Here is a 24,474-nt window from a genome sequence, read left to right on the forward strand (position 1 = left end):
GGACTTTCAATGGCTATGCCCTGTATAATCAAATACTAACAGCTTTGGCACCCACAATTAGTTCACCTGGAATGATAAAGACTGAAGGGCATATCATACTTAGCTCCCAATATTGGTTTTGTCAAGGGTTTTCCCCTTGTTAATTATAAATTGAGAAATAAACTAATCGTCGGTACCCAGTGGTCCTGTTTTTTTTTTTTTCCAAACAAAGATGCTGCTTGAATATTCTAGTTCACACTAAGGAAAACTGAATGAGCAAAATTACTAAAATGCAAAACTATGCTACATAATAAATCTCCATGCTATAGTTGATTAGGAAAACCTATGATCAACAGACTGTTAAAAAGGTATTCCAGTGTTGAGGTAAAAATAAGGTGGAGTTAACCTCACTTAAATCATATATTTCATGTCTAAGGAATGTTAGGGCCAGAGACTCCATGTTGCCTGCCCCTGTGACCTGCCACCTGAGTCAGGCCTTGCAAAACAAGCTATGGCCAGTGGTTGCTGTGTCCTTGGAAACTGTGGCCTGCTGTCATGCAGGACCTGGGCCACTGCCAGTGCTGGAACAAAGAGGGTCTGTGTTACCAGTCAAAAATCTGATTAGAAGGTTCCCCATTAACAGAGGCGACTAAGACATAGCCGCGGCATCCTGCTGAGAGCTAACTACACCCCCATTGCCCCTTCCCCTCTCCCTTAATCGCTTCCCACAAACAAGGACCATAAGTCTCTTGACAGCCACCCCTAATCAGGGGACATTGTTTTTTTGCAAACACCTATACCCCGGACTCTGGAGCTGACCAGCAGGGTGACCCAACCCCCTGAGGGTTTGCTCCAAGCCCTTAAAGATCCCTCTACCCCTTCCCTTGGTGCTGCAGTCTGCTTGGACTCAACTGCCTGCTTGAACCTCCCTCAATAAAGGCTTTGAACTGGTCTACCCGACTCCTTCCTTCTTCCAGGCACAAACCTAACAGGAAATAGCTCAAAAGTTTAGTTTTCATACCTGTAATTTTGGTGGCAATCAAATAACCTTGTTGGAATGTCCATATCAAGAAAATCAAAGGTATAAAACCACGAACGAGTATTGATAGGGAAAGAACTGCCATGTTCTGTTTCTGTAACTGTGTTTGCATATTTGCATTAGAAAATTTTAAAAAAATTTGTTTGTTTGTTTATTTATTTTATTTATTTTTAGAGAGAGGGGAATGGAGAGAGGGAGAGAAACATCACTGCGTGGTTGCCTCTCACTCACGCCCCCAACTGGGGACCTGATGTGCAACCTAGTTATGTGCCCTGACTGGGAATCGAACCAGCGACACTTGGTTCGCACGCCGAGGCTAAATCCACAGAGCCACAGCAGCCAGGGCTCAGAAAACTTTTTGAACAATTTGCCCCCGAACAATCCGTCAATAAACAGTTTGCCCGCGAATGATCTGCCAATGAGCATTGACTTCCGCTTGTGCTGGTGGAATGCCATAAAAGCCCGTGAGATGTGCAGTTCGGGGCTCAGACCTTTGGAGGCTACTCCTCTGGCCCCGCGTGCGTGGATATAAGTTTGTTCCTCCGCCTCTCCGAGTGTCGCTTGCGTTTCTCGCACTCTGTAATTTCCCTCAATGGTATCAGACAATTTGTGCTTCTGGCATTCATAACAACCTCCAGGTGTGGCTCTTATTTGTTTGTTTGTTTGTCTTTGTTTGTTTTGGCATTAGGAAACAGGAACAAAAATTTGGATCAACTATTTAGATGTCTTATACAATTGAAGAGCAGAGAAATAAGAAAAATGCTACAGGATAGAAAAAAATGTTCAAATCCAAGGAGAGAATTTGTTAAACCCGATGGCTCTGATTTCAAGATGCTGAAGCAATATAACTTAAGTTCCTTAATATTTTGACATTGCATAAGCAATGAAAGGGAGCAGAATATACCATCCCCAACTATGCCTGATTATTTTTAAGAAACAGCAGATGCAGGAGTACCTCTGAAAACCAAGAAGTTACCCTTTTGTAAAAGACATTGACATTAATAAGGGCAATTTCCATTTGTAAGGCTTTCTTCCTCTCTGTACCAGAAACAGAAGAATAACTAAATTTCTGCAAACCCTTATCAATGGAGAAGGTAATGACTTCAATCTGCATAACAACCTTATCCTTGTTTTCTGTGTTTTCCTTGGTAACCTCTCCTAATGATCCCTCCCCAACATCTTATTTGGTCTTTAACTTGAAATGCTATTTAAGGTGGTGGCTTGGGCCATTTCAAGGAGTTACTTAGTTTTCCTGGGTATCCCCTGTGTATACAGGATGTATACTTGTTAATAAAATTCTGTTTGTTTTTCTCCTGTTAATCTGGTTTCTTACTATAAGGGCTGCCTCAGCCAGAAACCTAGAAGGTAAAGGGAAAACTGTCTTTTCTCCCGCACAGCAATGACTCAGTAAAAGCGACTTTTTCCTGGATGCCTACTCAGTTTTTAATGGGTCATTTTCTTTCTAGGGAGATTCCACCGTATGGAGAGGTAGGAGGTTTTGATATCAGGAAAAAGTTTGGCCTTTTCATTTTCTGAAATGAGTGGTAATTGTCAAAGATGAGCCCCGAGAGAGAGGTTTAAATAGTTCTTTGGTCTTACTGCATCTCTCAGTAAATAAATGTACTAGGTAAGTAGTAACAAGGATAAGGGGACATATTACAAAAATGATTCATTATAAGAAGGGATAAGAAGTCCACTGGGTCTAAATTCATCCAGCTTTAAAACTATGCATCTTAAATGATGTGCATGTTAATTACATTACTAAAGATATTCCAAGGACTAGGCAGTTTATTGAACAAGTCTAATTCCTATCGATTACATTCTTTGGAGAGAGAGAGAGAGTGTGCACAAGGATTAAAATGGGTTTTAGGGGGAATAGAGAAAACCTAGATGTTCATCATTATTAATTAGTGTTAGTCTTGTAACAGGGTGCAGGCGAGGGTTCCCTGAAATTAGGAGAATAACCCCCACATTTCTTGATTGGGGGAAGTGCAGAGTGGATCATATGGCATTTAAGATACACTGCATAACAATGCCAAGTAGTAGCCATGCGTTCCTGAAGAGAAGAGGGCTGCCGCTTACAGCAAATTGTGTCCGTGACTGTAAGAACATTCAGGGACTCATGACAGCCAGAGGTGAGCTTATATTGCAGGAACTCGTGACATAGCTGTGGTGGGGGGAGCTTATATTGTACCTGCGTGAGAGGCAGGGGGCAGATGCCCACCCCAGATGTCTGTGTGTCACTCGTGTGTTGCTGAGAACACTTGCCCTGACTAAAGATGGTGCCAAAGAAAGGTAAAAGTTATAGGGGAACCAGCAAAAACGGTGGACACTGACACATATGACGTCACGCAGGAAGTTCTGGAAGAGCATTTACATGAGGGTGGGCGGAAAGAGAAGAGGGAGCCACACAGTCTGGAGTAAGGGAGGAGCTACTTCTGCTCCTCTGAAGGATGTATGGAGAAGCCTTTGGGACGTGTGCCTCCTTAGACTCCACCACCATCCAGTGTAACACGGCGCATGTTTCCCTGAACCACTACATGCAGGCTGAGGACAGCGCACCCCAGATCCTGAAGGAGAGAGCTGCTGTGAGAGGGTGGCGACTCTGAAACCCACAAGCACACATTCCAGAGGGGATGGAGATCGTTTACGTGGCCAGCTTAAGAACAGATAAGGAAATGGGAAACTTCTGTAGCTTTTTGGGGAGCAAGGGAAGCGCTGGATCTCATGGGAAAGGAGGGCTCTGAGCAGGAGTGTTCTCGGCCCTCCCGAGCTTGGAACCTTGTTAATAAAAACCTATTTCCTTTAACACTAGTTGTCAGGTCATATGTAAAGGTGCCACATGGACGAGCCCCAGTTTGCTTGGTAACAGTCTCTCAGGTAGATACTTTGTGAGTTCCCAAACAACTTCACGGTGAATGAATTGCCATATCATTGTAATCAATATATCTAAATATAACCATTCAGAATAAGATTGATAATGAGCATCCCCTTAATGGGACAGTTTCAAAGTCAAACATTCCCAAGAAGCACAATTCTACATTAGGAATGCTTAATAACAGTGCAATTTAAAAAGTATATGATGGCATTCTAAATTATGTTGGTTCTTATTTCCTATTCATTGAATATTATGAGTGCCAGACACATTGTAATGCTACTGTAGGTGTTTACCTAGATATTGAAAAGGGGAGCAAAATGGAACTTAGACATTGAGCTTAATAAACTTGGAACATAAGTCTGCTTGCTAACCCTGAAGTTACAGTTTCATACCCCAGGGGAGTATAGCATTGTATTCTGCCAAGGTGATTAACACTCTTCCCTTCCCCAATCCAGTAACAGATTGCCAAGTGGGAACAGAAGGCAGGCACAGGTGCAACAGAAGTCAAAATGGCACAAGTGGAGGTGCTTGACCAAAGAGGCCTGTCAATCTGGCCTGGGGAAAGAAGGGTTGGTTGGGAGGTGGGCCCATCCAAACCTTTGAAAGTTTGGGAAGTTGATTGCTTCTTTTCAAAACATGCCTGGTCCATCCCAAATTCCAGCTCCTGATTATAACTCCAGGGGAACAAAGATTCTCTTCTCTTCTCTTCTTTTCTCTTCTCTTCTCTTCTCTTCTCTTCTCTTCTCTTCTCTTCTGTTCTCTCTATCTCTCCCTGCTCCCTACCCCACCTGGTAATGCACTCACCCATTTGTCAGTGTAGTCTCTTTCCCAGAAGCACACAACCACGTGGCCTGCAGCAGATGGCATGGCCTCCAAAAGGACTAAACTCTCTCTCTCACCCACCTGGGAACACTCTTGCCCTGTGCGCTTGTATGTCTCTTTCCACAGCCACAAGGACTCTGCCACCAGAGCATATGGGAATAAGCTAAGCTACATGGGTGGGGGCTGAGACCACTTAGCAGAGCCTGAATACTATAGCATAGCAATGGACTGCAGGTGGAAACACCCACTAAGCTAGCTGGATATTGGATTGGACTGTACTTTAATATGGAGCATAAACTCCGGATGTGGCCTTTATTCTGGTCGTACTGAAGACAGGATTGGAATTTTTCCATGGTGAGATGGATGGAGATGGGACACTGGGAAGTCAGGAGGAGAACACCCTTAATTGTACATCATCAATAAACCATACCACAGAACCACATCTTCTCGTGTGGGTCTCAGGAAATTTCTTTCCTTTAGATACTGTAAGGGCCCTACTTCCACTGCTAACAGTAAGTTCTTATAATTACTATTAAATGTATGAATAAATAAATGAAGATCTTCTTTAGGACAGTACATTCAAAGTAAAATAAATCTATTATTAGGTAAAATATAGAATCAAAATTGAACAAAATTGCTGGAGGCAAAGCTGACCATTTTAATGAAAGATAAATTAGGTTTGAGGTATTTTTGATGAAACGCATTATTATTGCATCCTTATTTGCCCAGAATATCATGTAGTTGGAGCAGACAAATCATGTAATAGCTGCTAATACTTATTGCGTGATAAACATGTGCCAGACATAGTGCTTTGTATTGACATGTATTAGTTTACTTAACCCTCAGGACTGCTCTATATGGAAGACATTATTACTATTATCATTTTATAGAAGAGAAATTTGAGGTTCTCAGTAATTAAGTAATTTATCCAAGATAGCACAGCTGTATAGCATTGAGTTGGGTTTTGAATGGATAGCCTTACTCCAGAGTCCACATCCTTAACCATGAAACTGCTTTGCTCCAGATAGTAAACATGTTCACACTTTGAGGTCAGCCAGAGTTAGAGTATGGACAAAAACCACAGAGAGTGAAGAAGAAACATAGGAGTGCCTGATGGATGTTAAGAGCAGCTGGGCCAGAGGCCAGAGGCAATGCAGCTGGGTATTGTCAGGGGCGGTCAAATTTCCTCTCTACCCTTCTTGAGTTCTTATGGCTAGACTAGTAATAAAACCGATGCAAGAAAAAATTAAGAAGAGAAAAGCCAATTTAAGCAATGATGTTCAAGGTCACAAACGATGCTCATAGAAATGATTGAAGCAGGCACTTTTTAAATATTTTTTGGACAAAGAAATAGTAATAAACTTTTGAGAAATTGGTGGGACAAAAAAAAGTGAGTGCTCATTAGTAAGAAATCTAAGCAAAGTGTAGGCTTGGGTAGTAAATGAATAAAGATGCAACGAGGTTTGTTTATGTGAGCTTTTTGGCTCTAGATTCCTTAACTCTAGCAGTAAGGGTGCTTCTCTTCACCTCAAGGTGTAGGGAGGTCACTTTTCACATGGGAGATTTATCTCCTGCGTTAAGGGGGCAGATAGAGAGAGAGGTCAGAGCATTCTTCTTATATTGGAAATTTCTTAAGTAAGTTTAATTCAAAATAATACATATGTCATAGTGGATATTTTGGGTTGGCCTACCCTGGACCGCAGCAGTTTCCATCTGGAGAATTATTTGTGTCAGGGAAATGGAAAATGTAAAAATGGAGGAAATAGGAAAGCTCAGCGTTTTGGAGGGAAACCGAAGGTCAGTATTTGATGCAAGTCAAGTCAGGTACCCACAATTAGAACCTAAACAAGGGTATCTGGGTGAAAGATTCAGATACTCAAATATGGAACCCAGTCATGTATGCACAATAGTGGGAACAAGAAATGACTTAGTAGTGAATGTATCACCTCTGCCTTGGCTCTTTGCAAAGCAAGGGTCTAATTTTCAAGCTTGTCAGAACAGGTACTAGAGTGAGGAATAAGAGACAAGGGCAGTCATAGGCTAATATAGCCCCATGGCCCTTGCTCCTTCATTCTTTGTCTCTCTTTCACTGCATAATCTAGTTTTCTGTGTAGCATGCAAAATATGTTTATATTGAATGTCTGGTATAATCCTAACTGTCCAAATACCTTCCCTGGCTGTAAAAATCATCACCTTTAGATATTCTCAAGTAAAGTTTTTCTATGGTCTAATTTCTTGGTAAATTTTCAGCCAGTTTTTGTGGAACTAAGATATATGTATGTGTATATATATATATATATATATATATATCGTCGGCAGCCGTCCGTCTCAAGAGACGATGGTGTAGCTTCTTAAGAGTCTATCTGCACCGCCGAGAATGGCTGTGCAGTCCGACTCGGGAGTGACACGGTATCTGTCTCCTCCCGTGTTGAATCGACATCTTGCGATGACGCTGGAGTGTCCTCTCCAGTGGAGCTGAAGCTACAGAGCCTGGGCAGGGTGATATGGAGGGTCTGCTGTTGCCCATGCAGCAGACCCCCCCTCTCTTCGCAGCTGAAGGGTCCAAGGGAAAGACGGAGTCAATACAGCTTGGCTTCAGGTGCGCCGCAGGAGTTGCCGGTGTTGACTACAACGTCAAACCGCCTTAGGGACTCCGGCTCCGAATTTTCTGTCGGGGTTTACTCCCTTAGCCTTTCCCCTGAAGAGGTATGCCGCAAGGCAGCGGAGGTTTTTTGGAATCAGAGTTTTCCTTCTCTGATGTGCCCTGACTGGAAGATCGAACCAGCGACACTTAGCTCGCAGGTCGACGCTCAATCCACTGAGCCAAAGCAGCCAGGGTAAGTATATATATATATATTTGATAAAAGGATGGTACCAGAATTCTAGCTTCTAGCTTCATTATTTATTGCAGTATCCTTTTGGAATTTAGGAAGACTCGTTTGATACATGTAAATGATGTCACAAAGTATCCATACCATCCATTGGAGGGCTCTAATACTGAGCAAAAGGTAACAGTGGAGGAAAAAGTACTTAAGTAACTTTGGCCCAGGACACACTTTTGAATCAATATGTGTCCTGGCATGTTTACCAGTCATAACTGATAATTTGTGGTTTGCAAAATCTGTATTCATCAAACGTTTAACATATCTCTCTGGGTGAGGGGTCTTCAAAAGAAAGATTTTCAAGGCCTGTAAAATAAGTTAAGGGATTTCTGAATCAATGGCAGAAAATATGATTAATAGAAAAACATTCCAGTTCTTTCTTTCAGCTTCAGTCTTGTGAGTAATACAGCAACTCATCTAGAAATTTACCTAATTCTAGAAGACAGCAATTTGACTCTTTCAGGGACCTCATGATCAAAACCTCAAACTACCAGCTTACGTGTGCTGTGCCCTGACCTTCTGAACCTTGCAGAGCTGATGAACTTGTAGTTATGCTGTATGTTAACCAAAGTCATTTCTTTTTTCCAAAGATTATTGGGATAGATCACACCACATGATTATAAGCCTCTCAAGAGCAGGAGACTGTATGTGTTGCTGCCTTTGTGAATTGATGACTCGTTTGCTGCATCTCCCTTAAAAAGAAGCCACACACTAAACTTGAAGAGGAACTTTTGGAATATGTGGACTTGAAAGGTTTCTTTTTGGCTTCTTAAAGCTTTTATCTTACTACTAATAATAAACTGTTGGTATAAATACATATTTGAAAAGCATTGCGGAAGACTTAACTATTAAAAAGAAAGGTGCTTTAACATTGGTCACAATTCTCCTCTTCAGCTTTAAGTAATCAGACATGATTGTGAAAGTTTTTTTCAATTTCCTTGATTCTTCAACCATTTTTTTTTGTAGTACTGGAAGTTTATCTAGCTATAGGCAACTTAACTTTAGGCCACACATGCTAAAAATAGCCTGGGGTGTTTGACCTTTCCTGGCAGTGTGCCTGTCTGTAAGAACAGAGCTTTAATAGTTGTATCCTCCTTAGATACATTTCATTTTCTTCCTCTCTCCTTATGATTATTACTACTTAACAGTCACTCCCACCTTGTCCTAAGATAAAAATACATATTGTCTGAGTCAACCTTTAATTAGAACATATTGAAGAGAGTGACAAAAATGGTGAAACTATTTTCTCCACACAAAGGAAGAATGAATAAAAGTAGTAGAATCAAGGGGCTTACAGATGAGGAAATAAGGATGCTTTTCTAATAGTTAAGTTTTTCCAAAGATAGAATTGACTTCCTTGAGAAGGAATGTGATCCAGTATTAGCTACTAGATCATTTGGGATGATGCTGTGGAGTAGTTTTACCATTTAAGTTGGTTCCAACCGTAAGAAGCTTTTCCTGTCCTTTTACATGTATAATATATTTCTACTCAAAAATCCCTTCATTGACTGAAAGATATATTGGACTAGAGAAAGAAATAATGATATTGCTAGCTGCTGCTTACCTTTCCCATTACTTACATTCCCCCAAAGTAGACTATTTTAATATTGTAGTCACCTTGACAACAGAGGTGTCTGTTTTCATAGTTTTAAGTAACATTATTCAAAGGCAATCTATGTCCCAATAAAGTGGGGAAAAGAGTCTTCAGCATTCTCTTTCTTTTCTTACCTCAAAGAGTTTAGGGTTAAACATATACTTTGAATTTAAAATAATTGTAAATTTGCTGAGTAACAGAACATCAAGTGTAACTATTGCAAAAACTAAAAAGATCTCGCTTAGCATAATATAGAAAAGTATTTTTTCTCTTATAGTGTACATGACAAATTTTATCAACTAAAAAAATGCTTAAAATTTCATAATTATCCCTAATTTCAAACAATTCAATATATATTTATGTATATTTTAACCCTGTACATAAGGCACTGGAGCCGTTGTGGAATCAGATTTAGCATGGCAGATGTTGCACTCAACCACAATCTATTTTACTTCAATCACAGTTAATAAATCATAGTAAAATAATAATTCATTATATATTACATATGTAAAAGTTATCCAAGGTGGAAAAAATATCAAGAAGTACTGCAATAGGGAATCCACTGGCAATAATTTTTACATTAACAGAATAACTTCCAATAAGAAACACAGCCTCGGACTTAAAACTATTTGTTATTTTTCATTGATTTGCTTCTTTTTAATATTAATTTATTTACATTTAACAAATCCTTTCTGTGTATAGGCTTTGTGCCAAATTCTTTACGTTTTTTCTTCTTTCATCCTGAAAATACTCTAAAGAATTGAAAGTATTTTTCCCCCATTCCACGTAAACAGGAAGCTGAAGCATAAGGAAGTTAGATACCATGTCCTAGGTTATACAGTTGGTATTAAAATAAAACACAGCAAGAAATCCAAATTTGACTCTAGAGACTGAGCTATTCACCCATCAACTGTGTTATCTGCCTTGATAGCCTGAGTGCTAATGTGATGTTTTTATAAAAGATAAATTTGTGTAGAACAATGAATTTTAATTTTTTTGGTTCTCACTTATTTCCTCCCCTTTATAGGACTGGTTGACCACTCCAGCATAGAAGTTATACTCACCCCGTTTGTGAAGGAGAATGCTGGCGTGCCGGCGTCCATTTCCATTTTCCACATAGCAGGAGTAATTTCCCAAGTCACCTTCTTGTACAGAGTCCACAATTAATGAGATGGAAACTTCTTGTTCCCCAAGATGCTCCTTGAGAATTCTAAAATATAAAGCAAAACGAAACAAACAAACAAAAAAAACACCCCACACAAACATACACATACACAAAAAAAGAAAAGAACATTAGATGGATCTGAATCTGATGTGAAAATAAGTGCAGCATCTGTCTTCAAATTTGGCTATGGAGTGATGCTATCTTAATAAAGTTATATCATGCCCTCTTCACTTCTAATGAGTAAATTTGTCTTTGTAGATGCTAATGAAGTTGCAGTTAATTATCTCTCTTAGCAGGACAATCACACTGTCATAATAAAGAACCGAGAGAAACCTTGAAGAAAAGTTTATGAACTGCTTTCCCTTTAAGAAGAAATATGATGCAAAAGTGATATTGGAAATTCTAATGTCTTAGGCTAGAGGGTTAATGATATATATCACATTATTTAAAAATGAGCAATAGGAAATTTTTGAGTTATTTTGACATTTCAGTTGAAACCTCCAGCCTCGCTCCTTTTTTTGATACAAATCAATTGCCTATTTTTAAAGAAATATGAAATTATAAAGCTGTAGACAAAGTGTTCCGATGAAGTGTTTAATTCTGACATTTAAAATTAATGGTAAGTGCTTACTAATCTCACTGTCAAAGATTTTAGCAATCTTTCAGAGCAAATGGGAAATTTCAGAGTAAAGCTCCTTTTCCCTGCTGAAAAAGTTTCCACCTCTACCTTCCCACCTGTTTGGTAACTCATTTCCTAATGCAGAATTAAAGAAAAGCACCTTTCTAGAACCTTCCCTGAGCACTCACAAAAAGAGAAAAGGGGAAAGTTAGGATGTTTATTGTCCTTCTTTAATTTTAGTATTTCAAAGTGTGTGGGTGAATAATAGTGAAGTTGTAAATATGAAAAATGGCAGGGGAACACCTTAGCATACACATTGGAGAACTGCCCTTCAGAGTATTTCAGAACCCAGTTGGAGTGTAAGATTCTTGTGTATTTGTAGCCAGGAAGAAGATCCTAGTAGAAATAACCTTATGTGACAGTCTTATATGTTTTCGTTTTCTATTGAAAAAATTTCCCCTTATACCTTTGGTCAAGTTTTAAAACTCCTCACACTTAAAAGTATCCTCATCCCAGGAGAGGAACTTTGGTTAAAATGCTCATGTACTCCCAGATGTGACCTTTAGAGGGGAGATTGTTTGCAAATGGTCATCATTTTGATTCAGTTATAACTTAATTATTATTAATATGTTTGCTTCGGTATGTTATGATTAAAAATGAGTACCTACGCTCAAGCATACTTTTAGTTCTAATTGAATACTTCAATTCTTAAAAGTAAATGAACAAATAAATGACTTTTTTAAAAGAGGCTTAAGTTATTCTCTATTATTCCCACTATATTAATATTTAGACCTGAAAGTAACATTAAAAAGGGTGATAAAAACACTTTGTGTATCCTTTATCATTCCCACCAAGTGCTTTATAGTCTACCTGATGTCTCAGATATGAAAATATATAAAAGGAAATAACAGATTGTGTTTGGTTGAGTCCTGGTATCTTGTTCGTATTTCCTCTTAACAATTAAAAACAAAGAGCTCTTACAAAAGGCACAATATCACATTTTCTATATTTGATGGTACTTTGGTCTGTCTCACATTAAGGACATTCCTCAATTAAAAAATTCCTTTTTATTTCTCTTAATTCTTTGCAAATGGTATTCATGTTTTGCAATTCCATAGTCTCTTAACAGTGTTTTGCCTCTTTGCCATTAAATGTTGCAACGTTTTTATTATAATAATGAAACAAAAGAAAAAAAAAAACTTTTATCTCTCTTTCTAGTCACCAACAGAGCAAATGTTAATCTTGACACAAGGTAAAAGAAAAAAAAGCATTTTACCTAATGTCACTTTCCCAAAGTCGATTTTCATCCAGATCTTCGATAAACTTTTCTCCTTTCATCCAGTAGATTAAAGGACTGACGTCTCCACTGTACCCAAAGAAGGCTCTGCAGGTTAGATTAGCTGAGTCGCCTGTGGAGAGAAGTGATAGAAATATGTTATAAAACTACTTGCACATTCTTATGTTAAGGACACTGGCAGGTAACATTTTGATCACTTAATTGATTCAATGAAACATCTTTCTAAAATAATATTTTTCAGCCCTTTTCCATCTTTGTCAAGTTTATAAAATGTGTGCTTTTGACAGCTTGTTGAATGAAATGATAATGGTTCATAAATTTTAAATAAGACTGGTCAGTTATTTTAGGGAAGGTTCTTCCATATACGTTTGCCTGATGTTTTCACATGATTAGACTGAGGCTATGGATATATGGGAATATACCACAGAGGTGATGTGCCCTTCCCAAAGCATGATATCAGAGGGTACATACTATTGATAATTATAAGAGTTTACAGGGCAATTAGAAGGAGTTTCTCAGTCCTAAATATAGGTAATAGAAAGGGAACAAACTTGATGGATGAGAAAGAAAAGGAACTGTAAATCAGTGATCCTTGAAAAATGTTATTAAATCATTTTTACTATATAAGGAATAATAATTTAATTAAGTGAACCAACACATCCTCAGGTAGAAAAGAACATGAAAAACAAATAAACAGCTAAGAATATATAGTGGAGATTTTTATTAGCTGTAAAACTCTGTGATCCCACTGTAGAGATTAGTTTCTTTCAATATGCTCCTTAGGAGAAACTATTGTAATGGCGAGTATAGATTGGATGATTACTTAAAAAAGTAAGTAGAGGTCCCTGACTAAAGGGTAGAAGTGCATTTCATGCCTGCAGAGAACATAAGGTTTATTTCTGGACAGGTTATGCCACTTTGCAAACATCTGCTTTACCCAAGCCTCAGCCAGCATTAGAGAACTGAACTATTCAAGTATATGGTAGTTTTAAAGTCTCACTGCATCCATGTGGAATCAGAAAGTGGGGGATAGGGTGGGCAGAGGACCTCTAAGGGCTGACTCCACTTGGGTTGGGGCAAGGGAACTTTCGGGGATGGGTATTACATACACGAGGGGCTGAAAACTACACCCCAGTGACCCCTTTGTTGGCATCTGAAGTAAGAAAACTTTCTCAGTTTCAGAAATTCCAGAGAAGATTCTTGAGGACCTGACAACTCTATGACTTTAAGGTGCAAAGAAGGACATCGTTAAAGACTTGGAAGCCTCAGAGCTAAGCTATGAGCTAATAGTGAACATCTACTGAAATTGTGCTTAGGAGCGATTCTACAATATAAATCCAAAGGAAGGCGAAGTGTGTGCAGTGAACTCTTTCTAAGCCCTCCTATGGGTATACCTAGATGTAAATTCTACTCTTTAAGTTTCACAGCAAGATAATTTTTATTGGATAAAATTAATACTACCCTAATTATGTCCATTGTATAAAGATGGTTCATAAATATATTCTTGCTCTTCTATTATTTCTAAGATGGCATGATAAGCTTCGTCCTTTCATCTTTGTTCATGTCTGAATCTTATTCAAGTATGTGATTCCTCATGGACTTCAATTCTATATACAATAGTCAACATTAGAAACCAGATAAGGCAAATCCAGAAAATGTCTACAAGCTTTTAAGAAACAAAATGGAGTTCCAAGAAGGTTACTTTATTATTATTTTTGTACATAAACATTGCCTAAATATTCTAATATGGAATCAAAACTCTGTTGGAGAATACTTACATTACAAAATGGATAACTAAATGTCAACCTTGTTGATTGGAAATCAACCACATATTTCTATGAGAAGTATCAATTCAATGTTACAAAACAACTTGAAATCCAATATTTTTGGCTTTACATTTTTATAAGAGCACGGACTTCTATGCAACTTCACTACCTGTTATAGTGTCGAGGTAGTCATGAATTCAACAGTAAATTTCAAAATACTACCTGTTGTGATGATTAACGTCACATGCCAAAAGAATGAACATACATTAGAGACGTTTAAATTTTTATGGCAGTAATTTACAAAATTTATTTCTTAAGGGATTAAGTTTTAGTTTTTAGGTGGGTGTTAATGACTAAAACTCATAAATAGAAATCTCCAGAAATAACCTAAGTTTCCATTACAGTTCTGGTAAATATGGGGCTTACAAAATATATCATTCCATTAGCAACTCAGCCTGACATTCTTTACAAGAGAAGTCAATTGGATCCCTCCTTGGGACCTGAATGTGTCTCTCCTGTCACAATCCTACCTTCCTAGATCAAGTGATTTTCCATTACCTAATTCTTCATTTCTCTTACCTGCAGGCTTTGTGCTGCCACACCTAGGAAATTGCTCTTGCACCCATGTCAGGAATGATTTGCTTTCTCAATCTTCTTTGCTCACCTGGTCTTTGACCATCTACCTTGCACTGATCTCCAGTACTAAGGTATCTGCAGTGTTATGGGGCACCTTGGGGAACTCTATCCAGACTTGGATTGAGCTTGTTGTGGGTCATAGACTAAAATTCATGGAAGGAATTAAAAGAGGATGAACGAAAATTAGGAAAGCACTCCGGGCACAGAGGAAAGAGCATGAGTAAAAGAAGGCCAGAGAACTGTGGAAGAAATTAATAAGTTCATACTGGCTAAAGCTGAAGTGTACTTGGGAGTGGGTTGGGGAGAGGATTAGGTGAAAAACAGAGCAATGATGAGGCCAGAGCAGTGGCAGCCCTATCGTTCCATATAGGCCATGCTGAAGATTTGAGACTGGAATTTTCCCACATAATTACGTAAAAGGATAAAGCATAGTTAATAGCATTGACTGCAGATCACTATACTTTTTGTCAATGTGATAATAGGGAGCCTCTCAAAGCAGAGATTTCATAGAAAGTCTAATAAGGTAGGAAATATTATTTTTTATTTCTTATAATTTACATGTATCACTGTGTATCATAGGAGAGAATGGCGGAATTGCAACGTTGCCAGCTATTTCTCCATATAATCAAGATAGAAAGCTTGAGCATAGCTCTGTTCTATGAAGGCATTTTTGAGTAGTTTCTCTTAATTATACTCATTTATGTGGCTCAGTAAAAGGCACCACCACCAGGAAAGCACACTAGGAGCCCCGTGTAGTGAATCATGAAAGAATGCCAGGTCAAGTCAGGGTCATGCCCGGGACCCAATTGCCCAAATGTTTGGGAGGAAAGCTATGACTATCCAGTACTTTTCACTTAGGTAATCGTGGCTAATTACGTGAGTGTCAGGGAGCCATGACCTTATGCCCCAGGTCTGTATTGCCAGTGTTTGAAAGCTGCAATAAAGAACTATCATCCTTTCCCTTCAGGTTGAATAAGAAGCAGCTGATGGAAATTCTTGGCTCAGGGTGGGGCCTAGGGAAAGATAATGCACTCCTACTCAATAAGGGCCAATAGAGATTAATAAGGACGAATAGGAAAATTGGGAAATTTTATTTAGGAAGCTAATTACGCAATTAGGAAAATAAAACTGGTATGACTGTGTTTGTACCTTTAGCTGATGAAGCCGGACATGCCAGTTGCATAATAGATTTTTAGCATCTGAGTTTTAGGAGTAGTCCATCCACTATATAGTTCATATTCTCATGCTTTTTAAAGATATACTCTTTGATTTATATTCTCTTTATTTCCACACAATGTCTACTCCTCATCATTAAGTTCCAGCTCAAATAGAAACTCTTTCAAAAACCTGACATGGCTTTTCTAAGAATAGTCAGTCATTTTGTCATCTCCTCCCATAGCCCTTGAAACATACCTGTATTTATCATAATATATTCCCTACAATATTTGGTTTATTTGATGTCTAACTCAGCAACTACAGTATTCATTCCCCAAAGGTAGACATTACATCTGTATTTACCTTTATGTATTACAAGGACCCATTACAGTCTCTGGAATATATTAGGAACTCAATAAATAGTTTCAAATCAATTAACAACTTGCGTAATATCTTTCAAATTTGCATTTTCCCTTACTTCCTTTTATCAAAGCTTCATTAATTAAAGGTAACATGCCCACAGCTCATCTCAAGAGGCCAAATCTATCTTCTAAACTAGCCTTCAACATTCAGGTATTATTTCTTCTTCTTTTTTTGTTTTTGTTTTTAAAAAGATTTTATTTATTTATTTCCAGAGAGAAGGGAAGGAAGGAAGAAAGAAGGAGAGAAACGTCAACGTGTAATGGGTACATCAATCGGTTGCATTCCACACGTCCCCCCCGGCTGGTGACCTGGCCTGAAACCCAGGCATGTGCCCTGACTGGGAATCAAACCAGCAACCTTCAGGTTCACAGGCCAGCACTCAGTCCACTGAGCCACACCAACTAGGGCAAGGTATTATTTCACTTGTGGGCTGGAGCCCCTTCATTCCAGCTTATGAGTGTCGATTACTACATTTTTGGAAAATCTGTAAGCAGTTTGTTAAACACAGTAATTACTTAAAATTAAATTATAAAAAACTTACAGTGAAAAATACCATATTAAAAACAAAGGCGAATAAATAATTAAAATTTCCTCATTATTTCACAACATTATTAATCTGTAGTATCCATACGGCAGAAATACTATATAACAGTGTGCTACTGCACATCTCAACTGCACACTTAGTGAGATTCTGTTAGTAGCTTGCAATCGACCATGATTGAAGTAGGTACCCATGAGTTGCCAAATGCTACAAATCAAGGTATGATTTACTGGTTTAATTGTTTATGGAGAAAATGTTAATAACTCAGATTAAACTTAAAAGTGTCGTGTGTATAGCTATTATATTGGTAACAGCACAAACATTAAAAACATATTCCTCTAGTACCCCAAAACTATCATTTGATTCAGCAAGGAAGTAATTTACATCATTGATGAACAATGTTCTAAAAGATATCTCCCGTGTTTGCTCTTATTTGCTAATGTAAATAGAAGTATCTACCACCTACATGTCAGAATTATACTTGGAGAACCAATTGTTAAACATTTACCAGCATACCACTCTCTATAAAATTGCTTTTTCAAAGATATTACAAGCATATTTCAATAGCTTTATTATGATATAATTCACAGATCATCAATTTACCCATTTAGAATGTAATATAATTCAATGGTTTTCAGCACATTCACAGGATTGTGTAACCAGCAGCATAATCAAGTTGAGGACACTTGCATCACCCTCAAAAGAAAACACAGACCAATTAGCAGTTACTTGTCATTTCCTCCTAACCTGCCAGCCTTTGGCAACCACTAATCAATTTCTACGTTCCGTCTTTATAGATTTGCTTATTCTGGGCATCTTGTATAAGTGGAATTATGTGGTATGTAGCTTTTTGTGTCCGGCTTCTTTTGCTTAGCTTAATGTTTTCAAGGTTCATCTATATTATAGCATGTATCAATACTTCATTTCTCTTTATGGTTACATAATATTGCCTTGTACAGATATACCATATTTTGTTTATTCATTCATCAGTTGGTGGACATTTGGGTTGTTGCTACTCTTTACCTCCAATGAATAATGCTGCTTTGTACACTCCTGTACAAATTTTTGTATGGACATAGGTGTCATTTATCTTAGATATACGCATATCTATAAGTAAAATTGCTAGGCCATAAGATAATTCTATGTTTAAATCTTTGAAGGATTGCCAAACTGTTTTCCAAAGTGGCTGTACCATTTTACAATCTCTCCAGCAATGTATGAGTGTCCCGATTCCACACGTTCGCCAACACTTGTTATCTGTCTTTTTGATTATAGCCATTCTAGTGTGTATGAAACTATTTTTATGTGATCCTTACCATTCATAGAAAACCACAAATTATTATTACATATAATTATTTTATTAATAATCAGTGTTGTTCAAAATTATGAAACCAATATGAAGATGAAAGGGCTTTTATTGGGCCACAGAATGTGATTGTGAACATCATACCTACAATGCTGATTTCCTCACTGTTGTATTATAGACCCTATGATGGATTTATAATTTTGGTTGAGAATTATAGGAATTTTATTATTGAAGGCTTACACTTTTTAAGAAAAACTGAGAAGAATTATTTTCAAATGTTTAAAAGTAAACATATTTTAAACAAGCAATTAATATAAATAGGGTCTACAGGATCATCTCCTTTAAATTCAATACAAGGACACCTACTAGCATCATTTTTATATAATATTTTTTGTAGTTCTGCTAATTTACTGAGACATGAAAAATTATAAGATGCTTTAAAAGGTGATAAGAGCATTATTTGAAAATAACACAATTGCATACTGAAACAGGTCAGAAGAACTTATATTTTTACTTTCTTTGAAAATAAGTTCTTTCAGATGTCCAAATGTAAGAAATATATAGGGAATATCTTATTAGTGAAACTCTAATATTTGGCCTTTTGATATAACATACTTTTTGTCAAAATCTGTGCAATTTAAGTTATTCTAAGTAGATCATGTCAAAATCATGTAAAAAATATACTTCCTTGCTGAACAAATGGAGTGTGTGTGGTAATGTCTACAGAAGGGCTATCCACCCTCTCAATATATTTGAATAGAACTTCACATTAAAACAAATGCCCTAAGGAACTCAATAGAGTCAGGATATGCAAAACAAAAACAACAGAGTATGCAAATGTAAGAGGCAATAATTTTAAAATCATTAAGAACTGGCTTATGAAATTTTAAAATGAGACATAGTCTGTCCAATATGAAATAGTATGAGGATCTACCTCAGCCTATTAGGGATTGTGGCAAACAATTGAAGAAAGCAATTCAGGAGAGAAAAAGTTTTTCTTAATAGGGTAAGTTTGGAACTCTGACAAATTTGAATAGTTTTCAAGTAGATGATTTGTAGCAAATTAATGTACTTTCATTTTAGCTATAGTTCATTTGGTTTTAAATTATTTTTCCTTAATCTTTCTCTCCAAGAGATGGTGATTTTTATCATGGTTTTGCTAGCCTCAACAAGAAAACTTTGGGGTTAGCAATGGTCTATGATATCTAAAACTATATTATACATGATTCACACTGTAATCGAGTATAAAATAGTAGAGATCTTATTTATACTAGCAAAAAAGAAACAAAAAAACTATAATCATAAATGGTTGTGAATAAATGAACCACAAAATAATATTAAGTCAGATCAAAGGTTTTATGAAATACATATACAGAAACTTTGCAAAGTCTTGGATAAAAAAACTAAATATTTTTGAGGTCTATTCCCAAGTTATATTTTAGATTCAAAGTTACTGCTAATGAAAATCCAATAGGTCACAGAATTCAAAAATATAATTCTATATTCATTTACAAATTTAAGTATTATAGATAAATATTGTCAATAATTTCCTAAAGAAGAAATATATGCATGTGAATGGTCCAAACAAAAAGCAAAATGTATTGATTTTTGTGTATTTTGTTTTTTAATAAAAATTGCATATATATAAGGTGTAAAGCAGATTAATTCCAGGCAATGAATTATCAGAATTTGAATTATGATCTGGAAACAAAAGTTAATTTCATATGATACAACAAAAATTGAAATGTATTAGAGTTAAATATTATTATAAAACAGATATACTATCTAGGAGAAGTATGCTACTTTATGAGTCTATGGAGAAAAAATGATTTATTAGAATTCAAGTCTCAACATAAGAAAATTCAAGATAAAAAGACTTAAATAAATAAATAGTAAACCTTCAGTAGACTGGAAAACAATACAAAGAAAATTAAAACAACAGACAATATGAATTTTTCTTCATTGTGTTCGCTATCTAATTTGTGTCTGAGTATGTTTTCATGTAAAAAAGGAAACATGATAAAATAACACTCAGCCAAGTGCCTTGAAAGTTCATTAATGGATTAATATTCCAGATACTCAACTTGAAAATAATCAGCCTGTTTTGAAAGAAACTGAGAGGAAAGGTTATTACTCTATTCTATGTCCTAATGCCACCACCATTAGCATGCTTTTTGCAAATTTACACTAACTTTCATACCAGATTTTATTTTATATTCCCATATATTCAACAATATCATGTAGTTTACATAAACAGGGTTTACCATGTTATATATTTTTTCTAATTTTACTGAAGCCAGTGAGTCTCAAACTTATTGTCAAAAAACTTGCCCCACTCCCATCAGATGTTGACTCAGCAAGTGTGGAGGGTTTGGGGGAATTTCATTTAACAAACACTGTCAGGAGATTGTCATGCAAGTGGTTACAGTTAACTGCCTGGAACAATTTCTTTCTACCTTGGTCTTTGTTTAAAGTAGAATTGGGGCTCAGAAAAGCAATAAGATTGAAAACTATTCAGGCAGAGACCTAGATCAGAGAGCAAGATGGGGAGGCTGGGAAAGAGGAAAGAACGTTTATAATAATGACAATGGTGGGTAGGGAGGTAGCTGGGGTAGATAAGCCGTAGAATGTACAGCTGAATCCCTGATGACCCCATCCAAGCTATGGAGATATATTCTCTTTCCAAAGAAAAACATAGGAAAGAATTTGTGTGTCAATGGAATACCACTCATTTATCTATTGCACACCTTTATGAGTTACTAATTCTAACTCTTTGTGTTTTTGAGCTATTTTTTGACTGTAAATTATAAGTAACTAACATGTAAATTCTCCCATGTCTGGTAGTGATTTAATGGACTTCATCCCTCTCTGCTATCTTAGCTCCCCACCCCCAACCCAAGGAAAAATCTATTTTTTCTCTACTTGAAATTCAGCTCAACATTCCTTTACTCTATAAATTTGCTGTTTTGACTTAACCTTTGAACTGGTCATAATCTGCCTGGTCCTTTCATATCATATGAGGAAAAATTTCTTTAACGTGTTCTTTCTTCTATCTGTATGCAAGTAATGATTGTACACTTTTCTGAAAATTATCTGTTAACAGTAGTACAATGCTTGCATCATTGCTTATCACTGCCCTTAAAATAAAGAACACACAATATTTCTACCCATGCAATATATCTGACATTTGTTGGATTACTGAAGGATTTTATGAACACTTTATTTCTCTTTCTTTTCTCAAATATAAGAGCAGCAAGAAAATGTTATCTTTACTCCGTTTAAGTCCAATTGCTTTCACTTGTTATCAAGAAAACTATCCATTTTTTTCTCTCTTTTGGTCTTTAATTTGCTGTAACCTGCAGTTTCTGATGAGGCAATCCTGACATGTGATTCAGAGATTCAAACACCACAGCTTCCCTTTATCCTCTTCCATTTAGATATTGATAAAGCACCTCCAGTCTTACCTCTGACACCCAAGTGATAGTGCTAATACTGTTTACTACGCTTGATCAGAAATGCAGGAAATTAGCATGAGAATTCCACAAGTTACATAGAAGTTACACAACTTAATTTTTATCTCAATTTCATTTCTAGGTTTTTCTTCAAACAATAGCAGAATAATTTAGTCTATGGCCTAGGTAGCTGCACACATCAAATATATCAGTCAGCCAAGGTTGGAGTCTTGAAGATAATAGTATTGCTGTCTCAAGTTGATATCTGTAAAAGCTACAGTAAATTGCACTGAATGCTTCTGCCGCCTTTTTGGCAGAAAGGTGCACCATCAGCTCAATCTTACCAGGTTACAAAGGAAGCACTCTAAAATTGATCATAAAAAAAATCATTTGCTATCTAAAATGAGAACAATGCCTGCCATACATCAGGATTTCAAGTAGGCCACGATGTGAAGAGGCCTTAGAGGAAAAATAATACATTTTCCCTTCACCCACTGGATTCCAACGGGCAGTAAGTACGGTCACTTGTGATTTAGCATAGCCTTCTAATTAGGGATCATTTGGTCATTTCTAAAACTGCTGAGAGCAGAGACTCTTTCTCCACTAGAGGACACTCTCTAACTTATTGAAAAATATAGACAACAACAAAAAAGCCTCTTTTTTAATTAAAAGAAATTTTCTTCCCTAATTAAAAAGCATCAGCATTCAGAGATCGTACTCACTGATATTAGAATATATGTGCATTTTGTTCTTAAATAAGATGTTGAATGGTAGGGGGATTTTAATTTCATTTGCACCATTACTCATGCATATTAAAATTACGTTGTGGTCATGGTAAAAATAAATGCTTTGCCAAAGACTCTCCATTTAAGTTAAGAGCAAAGTGGTTTGCAAAACATATTTATCTTTTGTCATCAGTTACACTGAATGGCTCCTCTTCCAGAAAGCTTTATCCAGAAAAGAAAAATCTCTCTCTTTTCTTCTCCCCCGCCCCCCACCTCTCTTTCTCACACACAGGCACACACACACACGCACACGCACACACACAGAAAGAAAATTCCTTTGTAATTTCCTCAAGATCTTTGGCCCAAATAAGTATCAGGACCTATGGCACATAATATTTGGCAGTATCTAACTACAGAAGAGTTCTCTGGAAATCAGAGGTTTCTCTAAGGATTCCAAAAGAAAGGAAAGAAAGGGAAGGGATAGGTTATATTAAGCTCATAGTTGAGGATGTTACTCCTGCAGGATGTAACAACGTCTGCTCAAATTTCAAGGAAACAAAATCACAGAAAAACAACACATGCACTTTTAAATATGCTCACCATGACACAGCTGTAGTGTCAGAATTCTTTATGATAGTGTATTTCAGACTATGTCACAACATATTTCTTTGGTTTCTAAGGAAAAAGCAACTTATTTGGTTGGCTAAAAGAATTGCAAGAGAGGGGCAGTGGGAGCAATGGGGGAGAAACTGGGACAACAGTAACAGAACAACCAAAAAAGAAAAAAAAGGGGGAAAAGAAAAAATATATACACAGGAAACAGAGAATTGCAAGAGGATTTATGTAGTCACAAATAACTTGGTGTTAACTGAGTTAATATACGTCCACAGTACACATGGCGGGTGAGTGTTCACAGGTTGTTAGCAAGTATTAGTATTACTCGCATTGCTATTATCAAGGGACTTACACTTTTCTATAAGTGATGATTTGCAGTTCATACATCAAGTTAGGTCAGATATGCCTTTCAGGAAGCTGAGGGCTGCATACCAGAATTTGAATGAAATGTTGGGGATATTATCCACACTAATGATACAAATAGAAGCAGTGGCAGAGCCCCTCCAGAATGGAGTGAAAACTCATGTCCTTGAGAAGAAATGTGGGCCAAATGGGAATATTATTGCTGCATTGTCTTTAGATGGTTCCAAGATGCTTGTAAGGACTCAAATTGTGGCTCTTAATGGCTGCCTTCTACCTGCACATTACACACTTCCATGGAATCTAGAAAAACCAGTAGACATCAGGCTGAACAGTCACCATCTGTTGCCATCCGAAATAACTCACCCTGGGAAAGTGCGATGTTGCACCTGAACGTTGAGAAGATGGGTATGAGTTAAAAGAAGGAGGAGACTTACGACTGCTCTGTGGAAAACATTCAACTGCCAGAAAATGGATTTGCTCAAAAAGGTTATTCAGAAACTCGTGGTGATGATGAAGAAGAGAAAATAGGGTCAATTTTCTAATATTTTTTAATTGAGTCAAAATACACATAACATACATTTTGCCATCTTAGCTGTGTTTAAATGTACAAGGAAGTAAGGCCATTTTGCCTGTCAGTTGAAGAGTGGATGAAGGAAGTGACTTGTGGTTTGCTTCCTGCCAAAGACATCGGGGCCGCTTGTAACTTTATTCATTTCTAAAATGGTTTTGAGTAATCCAGAAAATAAGCCTGTTTCTGTAATGCAGACATTTTTACGATTTTATTACTGATCTCAACATTTTGTGATACCATCTTGATAAAACATCTTTATTTTTGCTCCATTAATGACATAGTCACTGTACTAAATCCCACATTGATTCTTTTAACTATTCTGGTGCTTTCTTATCCTTACAAAGTTTCACATTTTTAAAGTTAAATATTCCATTTTTAGTCTCCAAGTATGTTTAAATTCGGCCTTAACAAATATAGAAACAACATTTATCTGTGGTCAGTGACCAGCAAGTTCTTTAGGCTTCAGTATCATAAACAGGAAAGAAAAGAACAGGGTGTGTGTGTGAAAATAGGAATATGAAAAGGAGGCCTGAGAGGGAAAGAATAATAAAAGGAGGAGGGAAAAAAGGGCTATTAGTGGTGGTGAAGGATATTGAAAACTCCCCAACAGCTTACTTAAACACAAGTGTTACATATAGGTTGCCAT

General features: G+C 37.0%; 1 protein-coding gene across 1 annotated transcript in view; it reads right to left on the minus strand.

Annotated features, from left to right (window-relative positions):
• Positions 1–24,474, minus strand: part of IL1RAPL1 (interleukin 1 receptor accessory protein like 1) — a 598,169-nt gene that overhangs the window by 32,256 nt on the left and 541,439 nt on the right. The window contains exons 6-7 of the mRNA XM_090264147.1: positions 12,255–12,387; positions 10,259–10,404 (exon numbers count right to left, since the gene is read on the minus strand). Of these exons, the coding sequence (XP_090120273.1) occupies positions 10,259–10,404; positions 12,255–12,387 (279 nt within the window). The remainder of the gene's footprint in view (positions 1–10,258; positions 10,405–12,254; positions 12,388–24,474) is intronic.

The sequence above is a fragment of the Furipterus horrens genome, unplaced genomic scaffold, assembly GCF_987537825.1.
Source record: "Furipterus horrens unplaced genomic scaffold, mFurHor1.1.pri manual_scaffold_17, whole genome shotgun sequence".
In the NCBI taxonomy this organism is placed as follows: domain Eukaryota; kingdom Metazoa; phylum Chordata; class Mammalia; order Chiroptera; family Furipteridae; genus Furipterus; species Furipterus horrens.